Here is a 19,258-nt window from a genome sequence, read left to right as displayed (position 1 = left end):
AATATATTTTATGTTTTAATTGAACAAATATGATCAGAAAAAGTTTGGGGTTTTTTTTCAATATATTTGCTGCTGTAGGAGAGACAAAATTATTTACGCTTATGCCTTTAATTATTAAGTCTCAATATTTCACTTACTGACACAGTTAGGTTCCCCCATGGCACATCAGATGCAGATATATTGTAGTCCTGCCAGTATCGTAAGGTTTTATTGCTAGGATGTTCTGGTTCCACACAATTGCATCTGAAAAGACAAAGTAACATTTTTTCCTTAGTAATAAAAAAAATCTATCAGCTCTTAATCCAAATTATCAACTTTATGACATATTGAAATTGTGCTCTGCTTTGCCAGATAATTTTAGTTCAAAAGAATTCAGGAAACGCATGCTTTGAAGCAGTTTGTAGCTCAGTAGCTGTGCTATTACTAGAGTATAATTTGCCGTGAGGTGCAAATGCATATATAGTACGTAACGTGACATATTTAAACCACTGTCCACAGCAAGTTTTTCTACATATTTTCCTCCTGTTCTATTGATACCTCCAGGCACAGTTTGTAATACTGAGAAAGTGCCAGTCCTGTTCCACCCCCTTATACCTAACACTCCTCTACTACATGGGATATATTTCTCAAAGGCAAACTGTCCGTATCCTCTTTCTCTTTAGCAGAGCACCTTTGCATGCAAAACTGTCAAACTGCCCAGTCAACCATCTCTGCAAGATCACCAGCACCAAAGGTGCTGTGAACTTCTGTGTCCATTGTTTTTTCTTCCCCCACAGCTTTTCATTCTATATTGCATATTTTAGCATACACAACGTGATGAGGCAGCGTGGGAGGACAATACTGCAAATAGGCAATCTGAAATCAAAATTAAGTCTTTAAAGCCTCTGAAGCAACTGTGGGAAGTTTTTTGCTTAACAAAGCCTTTAAAATATGCAGGATACTCAATAGGTTCCAACATGTCAAGTGTGTTTTGCAGTTCTCTTTAATACCACTTTAAAAATTTATAGTACTATCTATCCTGCCAGCATTTTAATGTGCTTATGATGGCTGTAAATAAACTCTGTACTCTCTGATAAAGTCTTCAGGAATAGCTGGGGACAGGACAACATCTGACTATGAAGCGGAGATCCAGTAAGCATGTATTTGCATTCCAGTTCTAGAAGGCTATCAGTTTATTCACTTACCCGTGCCATCTATTTTCTACATGGCTGTTTATATTTCCACAAAAGGACAATTCTCATCTGATTTGTAGTATTTTTGATGTAAGGAATTCTACCATCTACATTATGAGTACAGAATAGTGCCACTGTATTTTGATTACAATACTATACATGTGACAACAGCTGCATTTGTTATATACATAGAGAGAGATGCAGGTTGTCTTTGTGCAGCTCCTTGCTTTTGTTTTAAATGCAGCTATTTACAAAAGAAAGAACAAACCCTTACAGCCCATCAGCAAAAAGCAATTAAAAAAATAAACTAAAATGAAGCAACAGCATTCACAGAAACAGCGGGCCTGAGCCAAAAGTCCTTAAAGAGGACTGATCTTTCAAATGTATTTAATGTTTTGGATCAGGCCCCAGGTGCAGAACGGATGTGTGCTCAATGCATAGTTTAAAATATTACAGAATGGGTCAAATGAAGCACGTCACAACTAGTGAGCTACAGTTAACGTAAAAAAGTCAACAGTATGTCTATGTCATTGCAAGGGAGTATTTGAGGTTCATGCAACAATACAGAGGTGGCTGTTTCAGGTTACTACTGTTTCCTGTGAGCACAGGAGCTCCCTGCCCCCTGACGTCCATCGCTGTTCGCAGACTGGCCAGATGCTAGGCGATGGCCCATTGGGGTTTGATTACAGTAGGCCAAGGTGACGTGGGCTGTTCAATCACAGTCACTTTCTCACTAGAAGGGAAGACTGTGCATGTCACCAAGACTACATGGTACAGCTACACTTACTGCAAATTGCAAAGCTACATTTAAATGTTAAAGGAGTCAAATTTTCTATTACCTTAGTCAGAAACCTGACAATTGAAGCTATAGCTTAACACAGCTCAAGTAATTTACCTTCAAATGAGATCATCACCCTGTTTATTTCTGTATCAATACCACTTTCCTCCTTCACAGCATTCCAGTCTAGCCTTTAACAAATTTCGCAGGCTTACCAATGGCAGATTGCTCATCAGCAATAAGTGACTTGTGCAAACTCCAATCATGCAAGCCAAAATCACCCACACCCAAGCACAGAATTAGGCCCTAACTGTAAAAATCAGATCCTGCCTTCTACTGAGAAGATAATTCAAACAATGACCTCAGTGGTTTTAAACATATACACAAAAATATATATATATAAAAATTACATAGTTTTCAATATTATGCATCCTTTGGCAATACTGACCTTTTGATGTGAGATAGCACCATGGTATAACTGTCTTCTAGCATCACACTAAACGTTTAACTTTACAGAAAAGTGAGACAGTAAGAAATTCCCTATCAAGCCCAAAACCAGCACAATTGGAGGTACCATATGGTGCCAGAACGTAAAAGATTATCTACCAAAATGTGACATTTCATAACAGATGTAACTGCTTTAATGATGGCTATTTCCCAACACAACTGACCTGTAAGGAGAAACTAACATTAGTGAAATAAACTTTCTACTTTAATCTTTTAAAACTTTGATTCTCTTTCATTGTCATTTTTTACTCTGAGAGGTCAGCTCTCAGGAGAAAAGGTAAGCTAGGCTGAACTGTTAACCACTAACACATCTTTCTACTTACTTGACAAAATATTACTCAGAAGGCTGGAAAGAAAAAAACAGATTGCCTCTTGGAGGTTCAAATGCTCTTGAGTTCTTGTAAAGTTGTTTAAAAGTGCCGAGCACTTGCCCACTACAAGATACATGTGGAGTTTATGCTATTATCAATGAGTATATATATACCTGTAAGTATATTTTCTAAGCAACATATTCAGCTCCAAATACAGTACCAACTATTCTAGAGTGAAAAAAAGTCTCTGCTGCCAATCTCGCAATACACTCATTTTATCACACTGATGACAGAACAATTCTTTTTGCATCTTTACATTCTTGGCTGCTGCAAGACATTCTGATCTCCTGGGAGCAATTCAGATATCTGAACATGGGCACCTACATACCCCATGGTATCTGTGACATCTATGATCAGCTGGCACATATGTGAAAGAGTCTATGGTGATTCACGCTTTTGCTTTCAAGCGGATGAAGGCTGAAATGTAAAATGGCACTAGTTACCCAGACACAGGTCACTCTCTACTGCATTTTAAATGTCCATATTCTGTAACCAGGCAGAAATCAGTGGAGCTTGATTTCTTCTAGGGTGTTTAAATATCTAATACAGCCTATTACAAAGTAACTTATAAATCTGAGGTATGAACCAATTCACACAAGACATACTTCAGGAAACTGCAGGAGAAATGCCACAAGATCAGAACTGACAAAAGGAGAAGGTAAGAAAAATAATGGCCTGAACCTGCTAGCTAGAAAAGTAACTACAGCAAGGAGTCTTTATTGCCGTTACATCTTCCAAGATGCTCAAGAAGTCTCTGGCAAATCAAGATGGGGTACAAAGGTAGATTAGAAACAATACACTTCAGGACTGGCTGACAATCTGGTACGATATAGAGTCTGTACCACTCTCCCTTTTACAGGAGGATGATGACTGGAGCTAAATCTTCAGCACCAATCCAACTGTAACAATGTAGGCAGTACAGGTCACTGATGGCACACCCCTTCCCTTCTTAGTCCTTTCGACCTCCCCAAGTTTTTCCTAGCTCTTTTTGCTTTTGTTTCATAAGTCTTAATTTGATAAATTTCATTAACTTGAGGCAGCTATCATACAGTGTGCACCATCTCCTACAACTTGTCCTGTTTTCAAAGAACAGAGCTAGGATCTGATAAGAACAACTTTGGGACATCTCACACAACCAGCAGTGTTCTTTGTTCTGCAAAAGGAACAGATATTGCTGTCCTTAATGGCACTAAAAAGACGGTATGATCCTTCTTTCTATGGACAATCACAGAATCGTAGAATCAACTAGGTTGGAGAAGACCTTTAAGATCACCAAGTCCAACCATTAAATGGGAAAGGGAATATGGGTTAGTAAAATAGGAACCTTTTAGATGTAAAGCCAGTGAGTATTTCCCCCCTCCTTCATAGATTAGCAATAAAAGATAAACATCACTGTTGCACAGCTAGTCAGGTGAAAGGTTCTGCAATAAAAACACTTTCAACCTGACTGCAACTTTCTGTTTACTATAAAAGAAGAAACTTATTCCCTATACCTATTTGTTCAACTGAATTTAACCTGAGTCTGCTGGGGGAATCCCTCAGATTTCCACATCTTACTCCTAGTTCTTCAGGCATGTTCTTCGCCATTTTCTCTCTTCAACCTGTCACGTGCACTCTCCTCCCCATACAGACCTTAAACATGCAGCATGGTGCTAGTCCATTCTGCTGCCATTACAGCCAGTAAAAGAGTTTTGAACAAGAACCTTGTACATTGGTTTTGTGAGTAAATAAAACACACGTAAATGGCGCAGCTTCTCCAAAAGCCCCATGGCCATTCATCCTTAGGCTCTTGCTATTTTTCAATGTGCTGTTTTCAAGACCAGAAGGCACTTACTATTGATTTTTATTCAATTCATAAGGCACTGCTTTGGAGCTCCTATTTTTCCAGCATGTACATACTTCAAGCCACACCTATTTATACTAACTAAGGATCAGATCTATTAAAAGATGCAACTGCAGCTTCTTCATCATTAGCTAACATACCATTTAGCCTCCCTAGAAGAGCAAAATCTCTTTCTGGCTCACTTAAGGTAGAGAATGAGATTTGCTCAATATGAATATTTATCTTATTAAAAAAAAAAAAAAACAACAGGCAAGTATGACAAATAAGGTACAAAACGTGCTTGTTTAAACAATGTCTTGCTGAATACCAAAGCACATATTTGCCACAATGTGTGCCAAAGGACACAGGGTATGCTCTACAAGTGTTCTATGCACTGATTACATAACAGACAGAATAATAAGATGGTATGAAATGGAAGGCAGCATCACTAATTTTGTTTCAAGGTATAAGAATATATGCATAAGTATTCTTATAACTGCCTTTATAGGGTTGAAGGAAAGTACATCAATAGCAGAATGCTATGCATGCTTCAATTGTCTCCAAATACATCATCTTCATGTGAATTATGGACACTCACAGAGTCCTTCTATTTGTCCAACTACTGCTATGGAAAGGAAACAACGATATCACTGAGGATGACTTTTCTCTGTTATCCCTTACCTACAAAAAAAACAAAAAAAAACCAAAAAAAAACCCAAACCTGTATATCCCTAGCATTAAATTTACCATATTCCTTCTCATGTCAGAATTCATAGCGACGATCAAAGTCTCAGTGGAGAAGAGACTGGAAGCAAAATAATTAATACTGATGGGAAATGGACTTGTCAGTTAAATTCTATTCTCAGTATCAAAAAACCCTTTCAAAGTACAGCTGTCATGGCAAGACAAGATTTTTTCTTCATTTATTCATGAGATCTGCCATCCTGAATTAGACCACTGAGTCATTAAGTAGCCCATTTCTGACAATCACGAACATCAGAAGGCATCCATGTACACTATTCTCTGAAGTTGGAAGTATATATAGTTTTGTTAGTGAAGTTCAGGAGGAAGACAGAAAATTCTGTAAAAGTACCTAGACAATGAACTCAGAAGCACAACAATTTCACACATAGAGATAAATCTGAGGGGGTGAAACTCATGTTAGAGTGAGGAAACCTCAAAGAATCAGATTTCTTTGGATAGCACATCAGAAGGAGACTGCTGTTCTGTCAAGGGGAAAGTTCAGAAAACAGATTTTTAATCACACTGGAGCTCTGTTAACCTTGACTTTCACTCATAAATGTTGGCCTTTATTAGCTACCTGGTGCAGTATGCAGTCCGTGCATTCTTAGCAGTACTATGATACGTAACTAACATACACAGACGTTGATGTGCAGAACAGTGTAACTGTGTGATATTGACAATCCATGTAAAACCTTTCACTGAGAAACAGTTCTAGGATGTTGCTTCACCATGTTTCCAAAGTTCAAAGATTCATACACCCAAGGAGAAGAGATTCAGTACAATGCTGGTTCAGAAATAATATAAGGGAACGGAAAAGGAAAATCTATACTCATATTTGAGTTCAAAGAAATCCTTACAGCAACTGGAATTCAATTACATGCCTGGTATCCTAATGAGAAATTCTGTGCTTATCATCACTAACTCTTCTCATTCCACCAGCAGCAGCTTAAGGAATACAGGGTATAAAACAACACAATTTGCATCCGATAATAACGTATTTAGATTTAGTTATTCAGAAAAGAACGATTTAAAACTTGCCTGTGCAAACAGTAGTATGCACAAAATTAAATCTTTGCAATGCCTTCTAGAAGCAATGGTTTCCATAGCCTGCAAAAGATACCAAGATTGACATGATCTTGGCTCCTTAATTACATCAGAGTGGGATTTTCTACTCCTAATGCTTAAGTGCATGTCAATACCAAGACAGATTGCAATATGCATATTACTATGCCAAGAAATCACTTTAAAATTATTCAATGTAATCTGTTAATAATTGAGTAACTTCTGGTAAAGAATTATTAAAAACAACACAAATTCATCACTCTGAAAAAAAAAAAGAATTAATAAAAACCAAACGGTATATGGAGTCCCAAGATCTAAGCAACCTCACACTGAGAAATAACTATCTTCTGTATTCTGAGAGAACTATCTTAAAATGCTTGTATTTTTAAAATACTGGATTGCTATCTAAATCATGTTCCTTTCATTCCATTCCATTCAATGCTTACTTTGTTCTCCTTTTGAGAACCTCTGGTTTTAATCCACCCAGTTGTAGGGTTCTCCTTTCCTAGCAAAAGTGATATCCTAATATTTAAAATTAAAAATCCTAATACTTAAAATTAAGTGAATCCTAAGTGATAGCCTAATATTTAAAATTAAAAGTGATGTGCATCAGTGTTCCAGACAGGATTCACTAACTGGAGATATATTTGCTACAGAGGTAGGAAAAAGCAGGAGGAGGAGAGTGCAGAAATAAGAGTTGCTATGCCAACCCACAAATGCTAATGGCATGAAAAATACAAAAAGGTCACAGAAAAAAAGCGAAAGAAAAGCCCAGATCAGAGTGTATGTGTATTTCATTTACTAAACAACACAGCCACTGTATTTAAAATCCTTCAAAACAATATAATTTGAAAAGAAATTGCAGCACAGTAGCCCATTGAAAATCAGGTTGTCTTTGTCCCTTCTTCTGATCTAACTCTTAAATGCTTTATTCTTTAGAGTCCTTATCGTTAAAATGGTGTTTTAAGGAAAAGTTACATATGAATTAATGGATTGGCCTGCAGGAACACCACCTAATGATTAGGGCAAATATTTCAACACAGAATAGCAAACAAGCATAATAAAGAAAATGAGTTAAAAGTGCATTCAGATTAGTTCTACATTAATTAGATCATGCATAAAGATATTTTTTGTTTTTTTTCGAGACAGAATTCTGTAACAAACTCAGACTCGTATCTCCCACCTAAATGGTAAAATGATAAATACAAATTTTTGAGAAATCTTTTATGAGGACTTTCAGCTGATTTTCAAATATTTGGGTCTGCTTCATTAAAAACAAAAAAAAAAAAAACAAAAACAAAAACAAAAAAAAAAAAAAAACAAAAAAAACACACCAAACAAACAACTGTTCTGTTTTTTCTATACTCTTCTAAGATTTGTTATGGCAGATCCTAGTAGTAACTCCTATACTCAAATATAATTCAAGGAGATGCATGCAGTACAGTCTTTTACATGAAACTCCTGCAACAGAGACTGTTTATGACAGAATTCAAACCCACCCAAAATACAGAATGGGTTTTCTTTCTCACTTGAAATATGGTTCCAATCTGGTTGAAATACCGACCATTTTAAATTACAATTTTCTTTGTTTTTCTAGTACTCTAGTACTAACAGCATGCCAATGACTTTTACCGGGTCAAACTCATGCCTTCTCCAGGGCAAAGGCAACAGTACTGGGATGTAGAAGGACTACCTGAGGACATCATCAGAGTATCCTCAGAAAGCCCATGGGGGAAGAGAGGAGGGCTGGGCCACAGCATACACTTAATGTTTTTGATGTGTACAGTGTCCTGACCTATTTATTATCAACTTTTTGAGTGGGCAGCAGGCAGAACATGGAAAATACAGAAATTCTACAGTATAACCTGAGTTTTCTAGCATAGAGTTGCAGATCCAAGATAAAGTTTTACGTAAGCTTTGGCTGAGCATTCAAAGAGAAATAAGTCGCACAACCTTTTGAAGTTCACTCATCGCTAATTAAAGAACTGCCAAGGCTTTACTAACAATTAAAAACTTGTCTTTAAAATCCCCAAAGAGGAAAATGCAAACAGCTGTTTTAATTAGCAAAACAGCAGATACTAATTAGCTTCTGTAACAGAGTATGCTGGTCCTTTAAGGAAAGGACCAGTTTCAGCCCAAGTTTGCTAGCAATTTAAACTGCAAATAGGACTGGAGTCAGATGCTGCAGAAAAAGCTTCTAATTCCTTGTGAAAGCAATTTCAAGTACACAAAAATGAGATTTTTATTTCAAGTAAGCTTTTATTCCTATTGTTCTTCTCGTGTCTGATCTTTATGGAACTGAGGCGTGTACAGACATTTAAACAGGGATTAAGGGTTATTTGAAATGTCTTTTCTTGTGATGATCCTGTGGGGATGATAACTGTAATATCTTCTGGGCAAATGGCCACTGTGTCTGGACACAGTAATATGTGTGTATCTGCACAGGAAACCCATCCAGTTCAGCAAGCCTGCTGTGAAAGTACGGGTCATTTGGGCAGCCGATGCAGAATTGCTCCAAAAGAGCACATCTTTCTGTTCTCCCAACCTGCCTGGGATGGTTCTGAACAACTAAGAAAAACTCAGATGAAGGAGAAGGGAGGGAAGATAAAAGAGGCTGGAATTATCACCGTGCTGTGTTCAGAGTACAGATCCTTGGAATCAGCACATGTGCTCTTACAAGGTAATTGATGGCATTTCCACCAATTTTAAGGTTAAAAAAAGATAAGCCACATCCCATGAGTTATGTTGCCTATACCTATGTTTAGAGATAAACATTTTGGTATTAGTGGGGTCAGTTGCCATGGACATGATATCAATAATAAAGAGGATATTGCTGCAAGTAGAAGATACAACATAAATGCCAAAAGAGAAATGCAATACAAGAGTTTTAAAGTCAATTTATTTGTACTATCTACATGGAGTGAAAGAATATTTGACACAATAGGTATGAAATGATGGCCTCAAATAACTATAAAATTATTATATCAAATAATTTTGATAGCCATATATGTGTTTGAAACTACCAGGCAGTGGTCAAATCTTTCTTCCAAACATCTGAAAGACACATCTCCTTCAGGAATGGTGTTTGGAAAAATCTAAAACTGTTGTGCCGGTATTCCTACACTGTAGGACATGACAGGTCAACAGCTGTAACTGGAGGAAGAGAATTGCTGCTCTTTTACCATTCTGCATGCTTTGCAGATTCTACATTCAATAAGGAGTTACCAAGGTCAGATGGGAAATAAACGCCACTCTTCAAAAATTAATATGGGATTTTGATTAATGAATGGAATTTTAAATAAAACCAAAACCATTTCTTTGTAAACACAAGGATTGTGATGATAAAATGCTTTCGTAAGATATAGAGAAATGTATGAATGTACCCCCATACAAGCAAGACTGTTAATCTTATTTCTCTGGAATCTCAAGCAGTGTCACAGGATTCAGCTATCCACAAATAAAGCTACATAGCCAGGAATCAGTATTGCTATTTGTGTTTATGCTTTCATGACATATTTTAACATCTCAGCTCTGCCTCCTAAATGGTTTCTGAATAATTTTATGTCTTTGTATAGTATTTCAACACCTGTCTTTCAAAACCATATGAGAACATCTTATTTTCTTTCTCTTTGAGACAAGTACTTTTAAGTAGTTAGGAAAAGAAAACTTAATCCAGAAACACTGTGCTATATGAGGCTCTTCAGAGTAAAATACCAACTTCATAGGATTTAAGTGAAATTAAATGAGACCAGGATATAACCTCACCTGCATACATGGTCTGTTCTTGATGTTTACTGCTTTCTCTTCAAATTAGTATTCCTTTGTCTACTGATTAAACTTTCAGAGATAAATAAGTTTTTCAGCAGGATGAGAGAGTATGTCACAGCAGAACTACAATTTCTGTAATTTAACTTGTTCTGCGTATTAAGGTATATAATGTGCATTCAGAACCAGGATTTTCTAACTATTTTTCTAGTGATAACATATACAAAGCTCAAATGTTTTCTCCGTCACTATGTTTTGTTTTTCCCAGCTTAAAATGCAAATGAGACATTTGGTTGAGACACTCCTGTTTTTCCAGTGAACAGAAGATGTGGCACTGTTCAAGCATTGTTCCTTTTGGGCCCCACCCTGCTCATGAAGAGGGTTCAAATGAGTTCAGTGAAATAACAAAGACATTTCTAGAGGGGAATCTTCTCTGGAAATACTTTTTAATGACATTCTAGTTGCTGAGGTGACCAGGCTTAATTGGCCTCAGGACAGACGAGGATCTTGTCCTTTACTAGAAGGACATTTTTGTTCTCGTATTACAAAAACAAGAGGGTTTACATCTAAATGAAACTGTATTGATTAAAACCATTCACTTTTTTATTCCCCAGGTAGAATAATACCTGTCAAAACTCCACAAATACACTAAAGCTGCTTAAATGGACTTTTATTAAAAATCTTGTTATTAACAACAAACTGATTATGACAAAATCAATCACTGCTGAGAAGCACCTAAGAATTCCAAATCCACTTCAGTTATAGAAGCTTGATCCTTAACTGTGAGAGAGGTTAAAACACAGGAGGAGGAGTTAAAATACATCAAATTATATCCTTTTTAGTTAGATCAATACTTCAGTTTGGGAGGGGAAAACACAACCCAACAACTAAAAAAACAGACAAATATTATATTAAAATGTTGAAGACCCAATAAAATATTATAAATAATGAGTACATGGTTATAGTAACAGATCATTGAACTATACCTCCTTAAACAAAAATGTGAATAAGGACCTACTCTTTCAATCTGTCTTCCCAGTTGCATGTGTGTAAGCTTTTCCAAACTCCAAGTCAAAATATTTTTCACTTATCTTAAGTAAATGCTTACTTCTTGTAAACATACCTCTAAAAATTACTGCTTCCACATGCCAGCATCATGCCTAACTCAAGAGGTTCCACATGTTAAGTTTACAAGTACTGCAAACCTTTCCTGCTGCGCACTGGTTTGCTTTCCTCATAGAGAAAACACAACATATGAAAAAACAAAAACAAAACCGTGTTAACAGAAAAAAGAAAAAAAAATCTTACTTACGAGTACTTTGTCAGCAGATCCAAATTATTATGCATGTTGATTGGATATGTCTCACTGAGATGAAATAGCTTCTCTAAGGCCTCATAAATGAAAATGATGCAGATAAGAGAAGCAAAAGCTTCTTCAGTAAACCGGGTAATGTAGCAGACTAGGGAGCTTGCATCAGTTGCAACAAGGATGATGCACAGGATTGCAGTCCACAGTCCAATGCTAGCTCTCAGAGAAAGGTATGACAATCCGTACTCTCTAAAAATAAAAACAAAACCCAAACAAAAAAAACAACCCCCCACAAAAAAAAACATTAAACACAGTTTATGTTATGTTTTGTCTAGCCATAGTAATGCAAAAGAGATGCCTCCAAAATTTCCTTTGCCTAGGGATGGATGTGTGATTCTGGGGGCAGTCCGAAGTGGAAATTATTTGCCTATTGTGAACTGAAGACACTGTCAAGTCACCTCTTGACCTGAGCTGTCCTCCAAGTTAATGGGATACAAGAGAGCTCTATCTCTACTACAATGAGCGAACAGCTTTGAGAGTAGTCACACTCATGAGGTATGTAAGGTCCACCCACTTTTATCCCATATTCTGGCTTGTGCACAGTCAGCACCTGCCAATTTCTTCTTAAGCTGCGAGAGTAGCTATAATAACAACTTTCATCAAAACCTTGTATGATTATTGAATCTGACAGTAGAGACTCTGTGTTGCGTGACACTATCACAGAGAACTGAAAGGTCTACCTGAAGGTGAGAAAAAAGTTTTTTGGGGTGGTAAGCAGGGTCTCCTACTGTATGTTGCTCAGGAGATTTTGATGAAGAAGTCCCCGTCACAGCAATGAGGCAGAAAAGCAAATATGACTGCAGAGAAGCATGACGGTTGCTGAGATTCAGACATAATTTTTACCCACTCTGTGGCAGAGGTATGTCATGTATAGCGCATTAACGTAAACATGGGGATATGCTGCTCTGGTATGATGCTTCACCCCTTCTTTGTTTAGGTGGAGGGAGGGCATAATTAGTGATTATTGAAAGACGGCACCACTGCCACTGCACTTAATTCCTGGGTGAGAGGTAAAACCTTTTCCATGAGTTAGGGATGAGAAAAACCACAGATTGAAATGTATTGTCTCAGAGTAGAAAATGATACAATAATAAAACAACAACCAAAAACAACAACAAATCAACCTTTTTGCATTAACACCAATTCACTTTTCTCAATTCCTGTGTATTTTTCAGACTTTGAAATCCTAAGCAGTGCACTCAAAAAAAACCTGTTGATCTCATTCTGCAGATGCTGGAACTTTGGGATCAGTGTCTCTACCTAACAACACCCAAGGGATGATGCGTATCAATCTTCACTTACTTGCAAAATTTGAATAAGATCTTCTCGAACACTAAAACTGGTCCTGTGCTTCCAAGTATAGTGAGAGGCTGCCCGCCAAAGAGGGAGTAGGCAATTCCAGTCATGGATGCTCCAAACAGCGATTCTATTGCACTCTGAATATGATACAGAAAGAAGTGTCCATACATTTTTAAACAGATTCTTTTTGCAATATCTTACTCTGTAGCCTTCTAAACATTGAATATAAACAAATATTTAAAGGTGATTCATGCAACAGTAAGCAAATACTAACCACAAACCTAGGAAAATTCGTTTTAAAAGTTCAGATTTAACACATACTATACGACCTTCAGTTGCTTCTCCCAGCAGACCACCAAATGTGATGACAGGAGACATGCAAGCACAGTAGAGAAATAAAAATGATGCCAGACACTGCAGACTGAGAGCATCCCTGAAGTCACTCCAGAAGAAGGGAGCTTTCCTTTTTATATCTAAAATCAATCCTCCAAAAAATCTAAAAAAAATTAGAAGAGGTCAAATTAATGAAAAAGGCATCTCAAACTTTCTTCCATAGTATTGCTTTAAATAAATTGAAGAGAAGTTATTGTTCCTTGATCAAATGATACATACTCTTACAATTCATCTTCCCAGAAAAAAAGCTTCTAGGAACCCTGTCTTGATAACTTTAATCAGGAAATGGCATTTTTAGAACAAACTGATTTGCTTGTTTCTCTCATAAAATCTTCATCTGATCATCCAGATGCAAAGCTTCTGAACAATTGTTAGCTCCCACACATAAAACCTTATTTATTATGTGGAATAATTCTTTCCATTTGTTTAATCAGCCACCACAGTGCCCGCTTGCCTACATGTCTACATATAGAGTTTCACATTATTTATGAACCTGTTCCTCAATACACTTGATGATAGAATTGAATGTAGGCCACAATTTTCCAAGGACAAGAACTGACATCTTTTGTCATTTACACTATGCTAAATATAATCACATATTTAGGAACAGATGCTCCCTTACAATATAGTTAAAGTAAATATCCCCACAATGCTCTTTTTCTCACAGGCACCCGAAGTATCAGATGTTGCTGGGTTAAAGAGGAAGATAAAGTGCTACCATCTCCCTAAATATCAGAACAATCCTTCAAGCCATCAATTACCAGGTTTATTGGTAAGAGAACAGCTTACAGGCCATCACCTCCTTTGCCTCACTGTGCACACCAAAACTGCAGCTGAATCTTTTAGCCTTATGCAGGCAGGAATTGGCAGCAAAGTAAAAGAAAAGCCTATAGCACAACTAGACTGCACTATGGTCCCCACTAACAGCTGATGCGCGTACACCACAAGATATTAGATGAGAGAACTTAAGTATTCCTTGGGGCAAGTTCTTGCTTCTGATGTGTGTATATTGCAGCCACTGTGGTAATCATAGCCTCATGTACCAGGACGTATCATGGCTTACTGAGGTAAAAAACAAACGCTAGAGCAGCACAACCCAGAAACTTCAACTACAAAATAATTGTAAGCATTCGTAACGCATGGCACAAGAATATTCCCAACTTTTCCTTTGTGCTGTGCAACAGTAAGAAATATTAATAAGGCTTAAGAAAGATCTGAACTTTATAAATGAGAAAGCAGCCTGCAATAAATACAATGTGAAAACTCAAATCCTTTTGTCCTCTCTCTCTCTCTGCAAATTAGCATGTAGTGTCATTTTCAACCATGTGGTTCATGAATCAGGAAAAAATGCCCAAATAAAAATCATATGCCAAGCCAGTCACTTGAGCGAGAACCAGACCATTATGATTCATTTGAAGTGCATCACTTAAAACACCTAAACTCTTGCATATGCTTTCACTAACTTTCCAGTGCGTTGCAGTTCTGGTCCAGAGTGTCCTCCAGGTTGCTCTGCTTCCCCATGGGCTGCAGTTCCATTTGGCACGCCTGGGATCTTGCGCTTCTCCTACCAGAAGGAAAAGATATTTTGCATAGGTCTTAGCAACCAAAACATAATTTTAGCAAAGGAAACAGGCTTTGAGAGTTGAAAGACTAAACATGCAAATTTTATTCTAAGAGAAGTTCTTTAACCAGAACAGAAGGAATTGTGGTCTAAGAAATTTAAAGAATTGATCACAGACAATTTTGTATCAGAAAACATTGTAAAGAGTAGCAAGCCAGGCAGCTTTGATCAATTCTTGCAATAAGCTTAGAAGAAAAGTAAACCATGCCTGATCAACATAATCAAAGATCCTTATGACCAATTACCCTTGAATCTTTAGATACAACTATCTGTCTTCATTCAGGAGCGAATTAATATTGATCTACACAAAATGTCATTGCTATACCGTATGCTTGCAAGACAAGGGTTCTTTTAAAGCAAATTAAACAAAAGAGCACACAAAATGTCTATACAGTGACTCTGATAAATGCTAAACTCATGAGACTTAATTCTACCTAGTAAAAATTCATCACAATGTTTAAAAGTGTCTGAATTTTACAGTGTACAAACCTGAGAGGGAACATTTTTTGGTGGTTCTATTCGAATTGTTGGGTCCCACTCTCCGGGAGGGAGAACAGTAACCTGATCAAGAAACTCATCAATTCCAGACACCAAGTCATTGCGGTCTTTTGCTTTGTAAGCAACATCATGGAACACCTGTGAAAAATGGGAGACAAGTACGCGGGAGGAAAAGAGATGGAGAAAGAATACTCTCATAACCTTTTTCACAATGGCCCCTTTTCTCTGGAACAGAAAGCACTTCATACAGCTCCTACCAAACAATCTCGGCTTCAACTGACTATAGAGTTTCTATTAAATAGTTTTCATAGCAGCTCCAGCTGCCATGGAAAAACATCCTTATGGGTGCTAAATGTTATAGAGGTTCTACAGTTTAAATACAATTCAACTAGAAGGTAACTGTGTAAAATGGAATCTTCTCTTTAAGGATAATTTTGCTTATGAACATTGTTTCTCTTTTTGTTATCTCCTTATGGCAGCATAATCTGGGCTGTTACAGAATCATGAAACGAAGTAGAATGCAATTCTGTGCCTCATTAGAATGATTAGCTACATTTCATTTGGACAATTCCACACTGGAGATTCCATATCAAACCTCCTCAGCCAGTACAAAATGACTAAAACCAAGCCATGAATAAAAATACCTCATCTGTCATTAGTGTTGCAATTGATCTTCCAATCTCATGGTACTGTTGCCCTTTACCCAGTGGTCCAAGAAGAATAAACAAAAATCTGGAAATAAAAGGGAAATTGCAATATTTCAAAGGATAGATGATTGAAAGTAACTATATACACTGCCGAAAAACTTAAAAACTGGACTAGAAGAACTTCTAAGACAAATATTATATATAATCTCCTTCAAGATCCTCACACATGCATTTAAACATGAAGCTCTAGTTAGAAAAAAATATGAAAATAACTTCCAAAAATATACCATAAGCTTCACAGTCAGACTTGACTGAGACTATCAAAGCCTCCTTACATAACCTCATCTTACATAATAAATACATGCAATTATAGTCTATGTACAGAACACATTAATTTATTTAATTCTATTAACTCAATAGAATCAACTATTTTCTGATAGGGCTACTTCAGTGCAATATTGGGGAAGTTAAATTACCCTGAATAAAATGAATTTTTAAATCATTCTTACTCCCATTAGGGCTCTGGATAGCATCTACTCTAGGCCTGGGGCTAGTGAGGTTCAATAAAATGTGGAGGATAGGTCCACATGAAATAACTGAAGTTCTCAGATGTGTCTAATAAATGTCTTTGTTAAAGAAAGAACTGAATTCGCAACTCAGTAACTGACAAAAGCTGAAGGTCACATCACCCTGCCTCCACAAACTGAGAAAAACACGAAGAGAAATAAAAACAACTGTACCTCGTTGGAATCGGAACTTCTGCTACTCCTGTAAGCAGCACTGCAGGGGATAACCTAACAAAAGCAACAACCGCACGGTCCAGGAACTCCAGTTCACCAACTAAGATGTTTGATGCTTCAGCTCCAGGCGGTATCTTTTTCATAAAGTGTAGGTCAACCTGGGAAAAGTATATTAAATTATAACCCAAAAGCTATTAACAGGTATTTTTTCCACTATTTGTTGATAAAGACTCTCTGGTCACTGCACTATGATCTTAGACATTTCAATTATACAGTTTCTACTCTTCTTGTCTGTTGAGTATTTTTTTTAAGTAAAAACGTGTCTCAAAACCAAGCAACTGGTCTTTCATCATTTGACTGATTTTTTTCTTGGAAACACAGTTTACATATAGTAGAATTAATTTATAAAGACAAAAAAACACATTTGAAATTTTGTTAGGAATACAATATTAATTTCCTAGTACTACTTTTTATCAAGAACCGTAACAGCATCAGTAATTCGTAACAGAATCGCTAAGTCATAACAGCAGAAGAAATGAAGACACCTAATTTTTCTATAATTAAAAATTCTGGAAATCATGAATTCATACTTCACAGTTCCCACACTATGATCTCAGTGAGAACAAAACCAGGTTCCACTACACGTAATTTTCCTTCTACTACTCTGACTGAGATGTATTTTTGTTTTGGGATTTAATGAAAGATGGTTGCCCTTCTGCTGAAAATAACTGAAAATAAGCTATGACCATGACTGTCTCAGGAGTAAATTGAAAGAACAAAGCAGAATAAAAGCTTTGGAGATTTAAGGCAGTGATGTTGACTTTCTTGGGGACAGCAGAACATCAGGAAAAGACAAACAGCTTCACCATGATGTCGCTACATAAACTCAAAGTATTTGCCTAGGAATGTGTTCATTTGTATTTATTTCCTTCGTATTAGTCCAGAGTTTACTCTGTAACAAAGTTCAACATGCAGTAATAGCATATATAATGTATGTTTGATTTCACTATGCACCAGTATTGTCTACATTTCAAAATGCATGAATTTTGTCATTTGCTTTCCTTTTATTAATCTAAACACAACAACAGCAACCAAATCCAATATAAACTGTTAAAGTGGACCATTTTAATGTCTATCTTACAGCCATCTGTCAGTACTAGTTTGCATAGTTTTTGGTAATATTTAGAAAATTGTTTTCTTGCAAATGGCTCTGGCACTAAATCAGAATTCAGATATAACACAGTTGCCTGTGTAATGAAATCTTATTTTTCTGAAATCACAGAGAGATGTCTAATGCCTTCCAAAAGTAACCTAGAACCATGATCAAACGCCTCATAAAGCTAAACAAGCAACAAATCAACCCAGAAGGTTGGAGACCAAGTACTTTTTCCAGGTAAAGTATCAGTGAGCTAAATTCTATTTCCCACTGAAATCACAAAATAAGTCTTCAGGGTTAAATACAAAACCAACACAGATTCACTCTGCACCTAATTTTGGTGTCATAGATCATTTATAGCTGAGAGAAAGGAAGCAGTCTTTCAAGTCTATAGCAATGTGCATTCAGTACAAATTTTACCTTGTGAACAGTTTTAACACTTAATAACCAATGTCTTATGTACAACATGTTACAGTTGTCACCTTAAGGTCCCACTAACATACAGATCACACAATCAAGATTCAGACCTGAAGGAAAACATTCAGTCTTCTCTCTACCAGAAAGTATTTCCAGTTACGTTTCCTGTACTATTTATCATCTCGAGAATCCACAATATTCTAAGTAGTAAAGGGAGCCCCAGTTAAAAGGAAAGTAGCTGGCAGAGTAGAATCAAACTGGGAAAATACACCTGAAACCCGGGTGTTATTTCCACTACACAACAAGAGCGGAGGTGGCCCTCACGTGAATTTAGGGCAAAGGCAGAATCTGCATCTTTCAAAGGCTTCATCTAACTTATCCATCATACATCCCTTATCACAAGCAGTCTTAAGCTGTAGAGACCTCACGTGGATCTTCATCTGCACCCTAACCTGAGCCACATTTCATGACCTGGCACTAAATAGTCCCAGTACGCTCCAAATAAACATGGAACTAAACAACTGATGTGGAGGCCATTCCACTCCAGGGCAACTCAAGGACTGAAAATGGTGGTGGAGGCCTTCCCCAGAACCAAACATAAACTGACATGAAGACAAACAGAAAATACCCAACATCACTTCTTAGGAAAGCCGTGACACATATTAACCAGACTCATTTATAGGCAAGGCCAACCAGTATTCAAAGCAAGTCAATTATTTCACATGGTGTCTGAAAAAAGCAAACTGTCAGTACGGGATCAGGGTTTAATTCAGAAATAATGTTTCCATGTGGAGCATAGGAATGTTGCCATGAGAAGGGACGAGACTACGGACTCTTCATATATTTTGTATTTAAGGACAAATAGGGTTCCCTTCAGACTCTGGTATAAGAGGCAGA

At 36.9% G+C, this 19,258-nt stretch overlaps 1 protein-coding gene across 8 annotated transcripts in view; it reads right to left on the bottom strand.

The window, feature by feature from the left end:
- Positions 1–19,258, bottom strand: part of SLC4A10 (solute carrier family 4 member 10) — a 151,049-nt gene that overhangs the window by 22,967 nt on the left and 108,824 nt on the right. For all 8 annotated transcript variants that reach the window (XR_009743105.1, XR_009743103.1, XM_061451910.1 and 5 more), the window contains 8 exons: positions 16,789–16,946; positions 16,046–16,133; positions 15,393–15,539; positions 14,746–14,846; positions 13,211–13,385; positions 12,893–13,026; positions 11,534–11,779; positions 138–243 (listed from right to left, as the gene is read on the bottom strand). Coding sequence is in view for 6 of the 8 variants with exons in the window: in XM_061451910.1 (XP_061307894.1) it covers positions 138–243; positions 11,534–11,779; positions 12,893–13,026; positions 13,211–13,385; positions 14,746–14,846; positions 15,393–15,539; positions 16,046–16,133; positions 16,789–16,946 (1,155 nt within the window). In the remaining 2 variants the exon portion in view is untranslated. The remainder of the gene's footprint in view (positions 1–137; positions 244–11,533; positions 11,780–12,892; positions 13,027–13,210; positions 13,386–14,745; positions 14,847–15,392; positions 15,540–16,045; positions 16,134–16,788; positions 16,947–19,258) is intronic.

Source organism: Pezoporus flaviventris, unplaced genomic scaffold (assembly GCF_033815535.1).
Source record: "Pezoporus flaviventris isolate CSIRO_AGI_PZ_B2104156 unplaced genomic scaffold, CSIRO_AGI_Pfla_v1 ptg000001l, whole genome shotgun sequence".
Lineage (NCBI taxonomy): Eukaryota > Metazoa > Chordata > Aves > Psittaciformes > Psittacidae > Pezoporus > Pezoporus flaviventris.
This window is presented reverse-complemented; position numbering and strand designations above follow the sequence as displayed.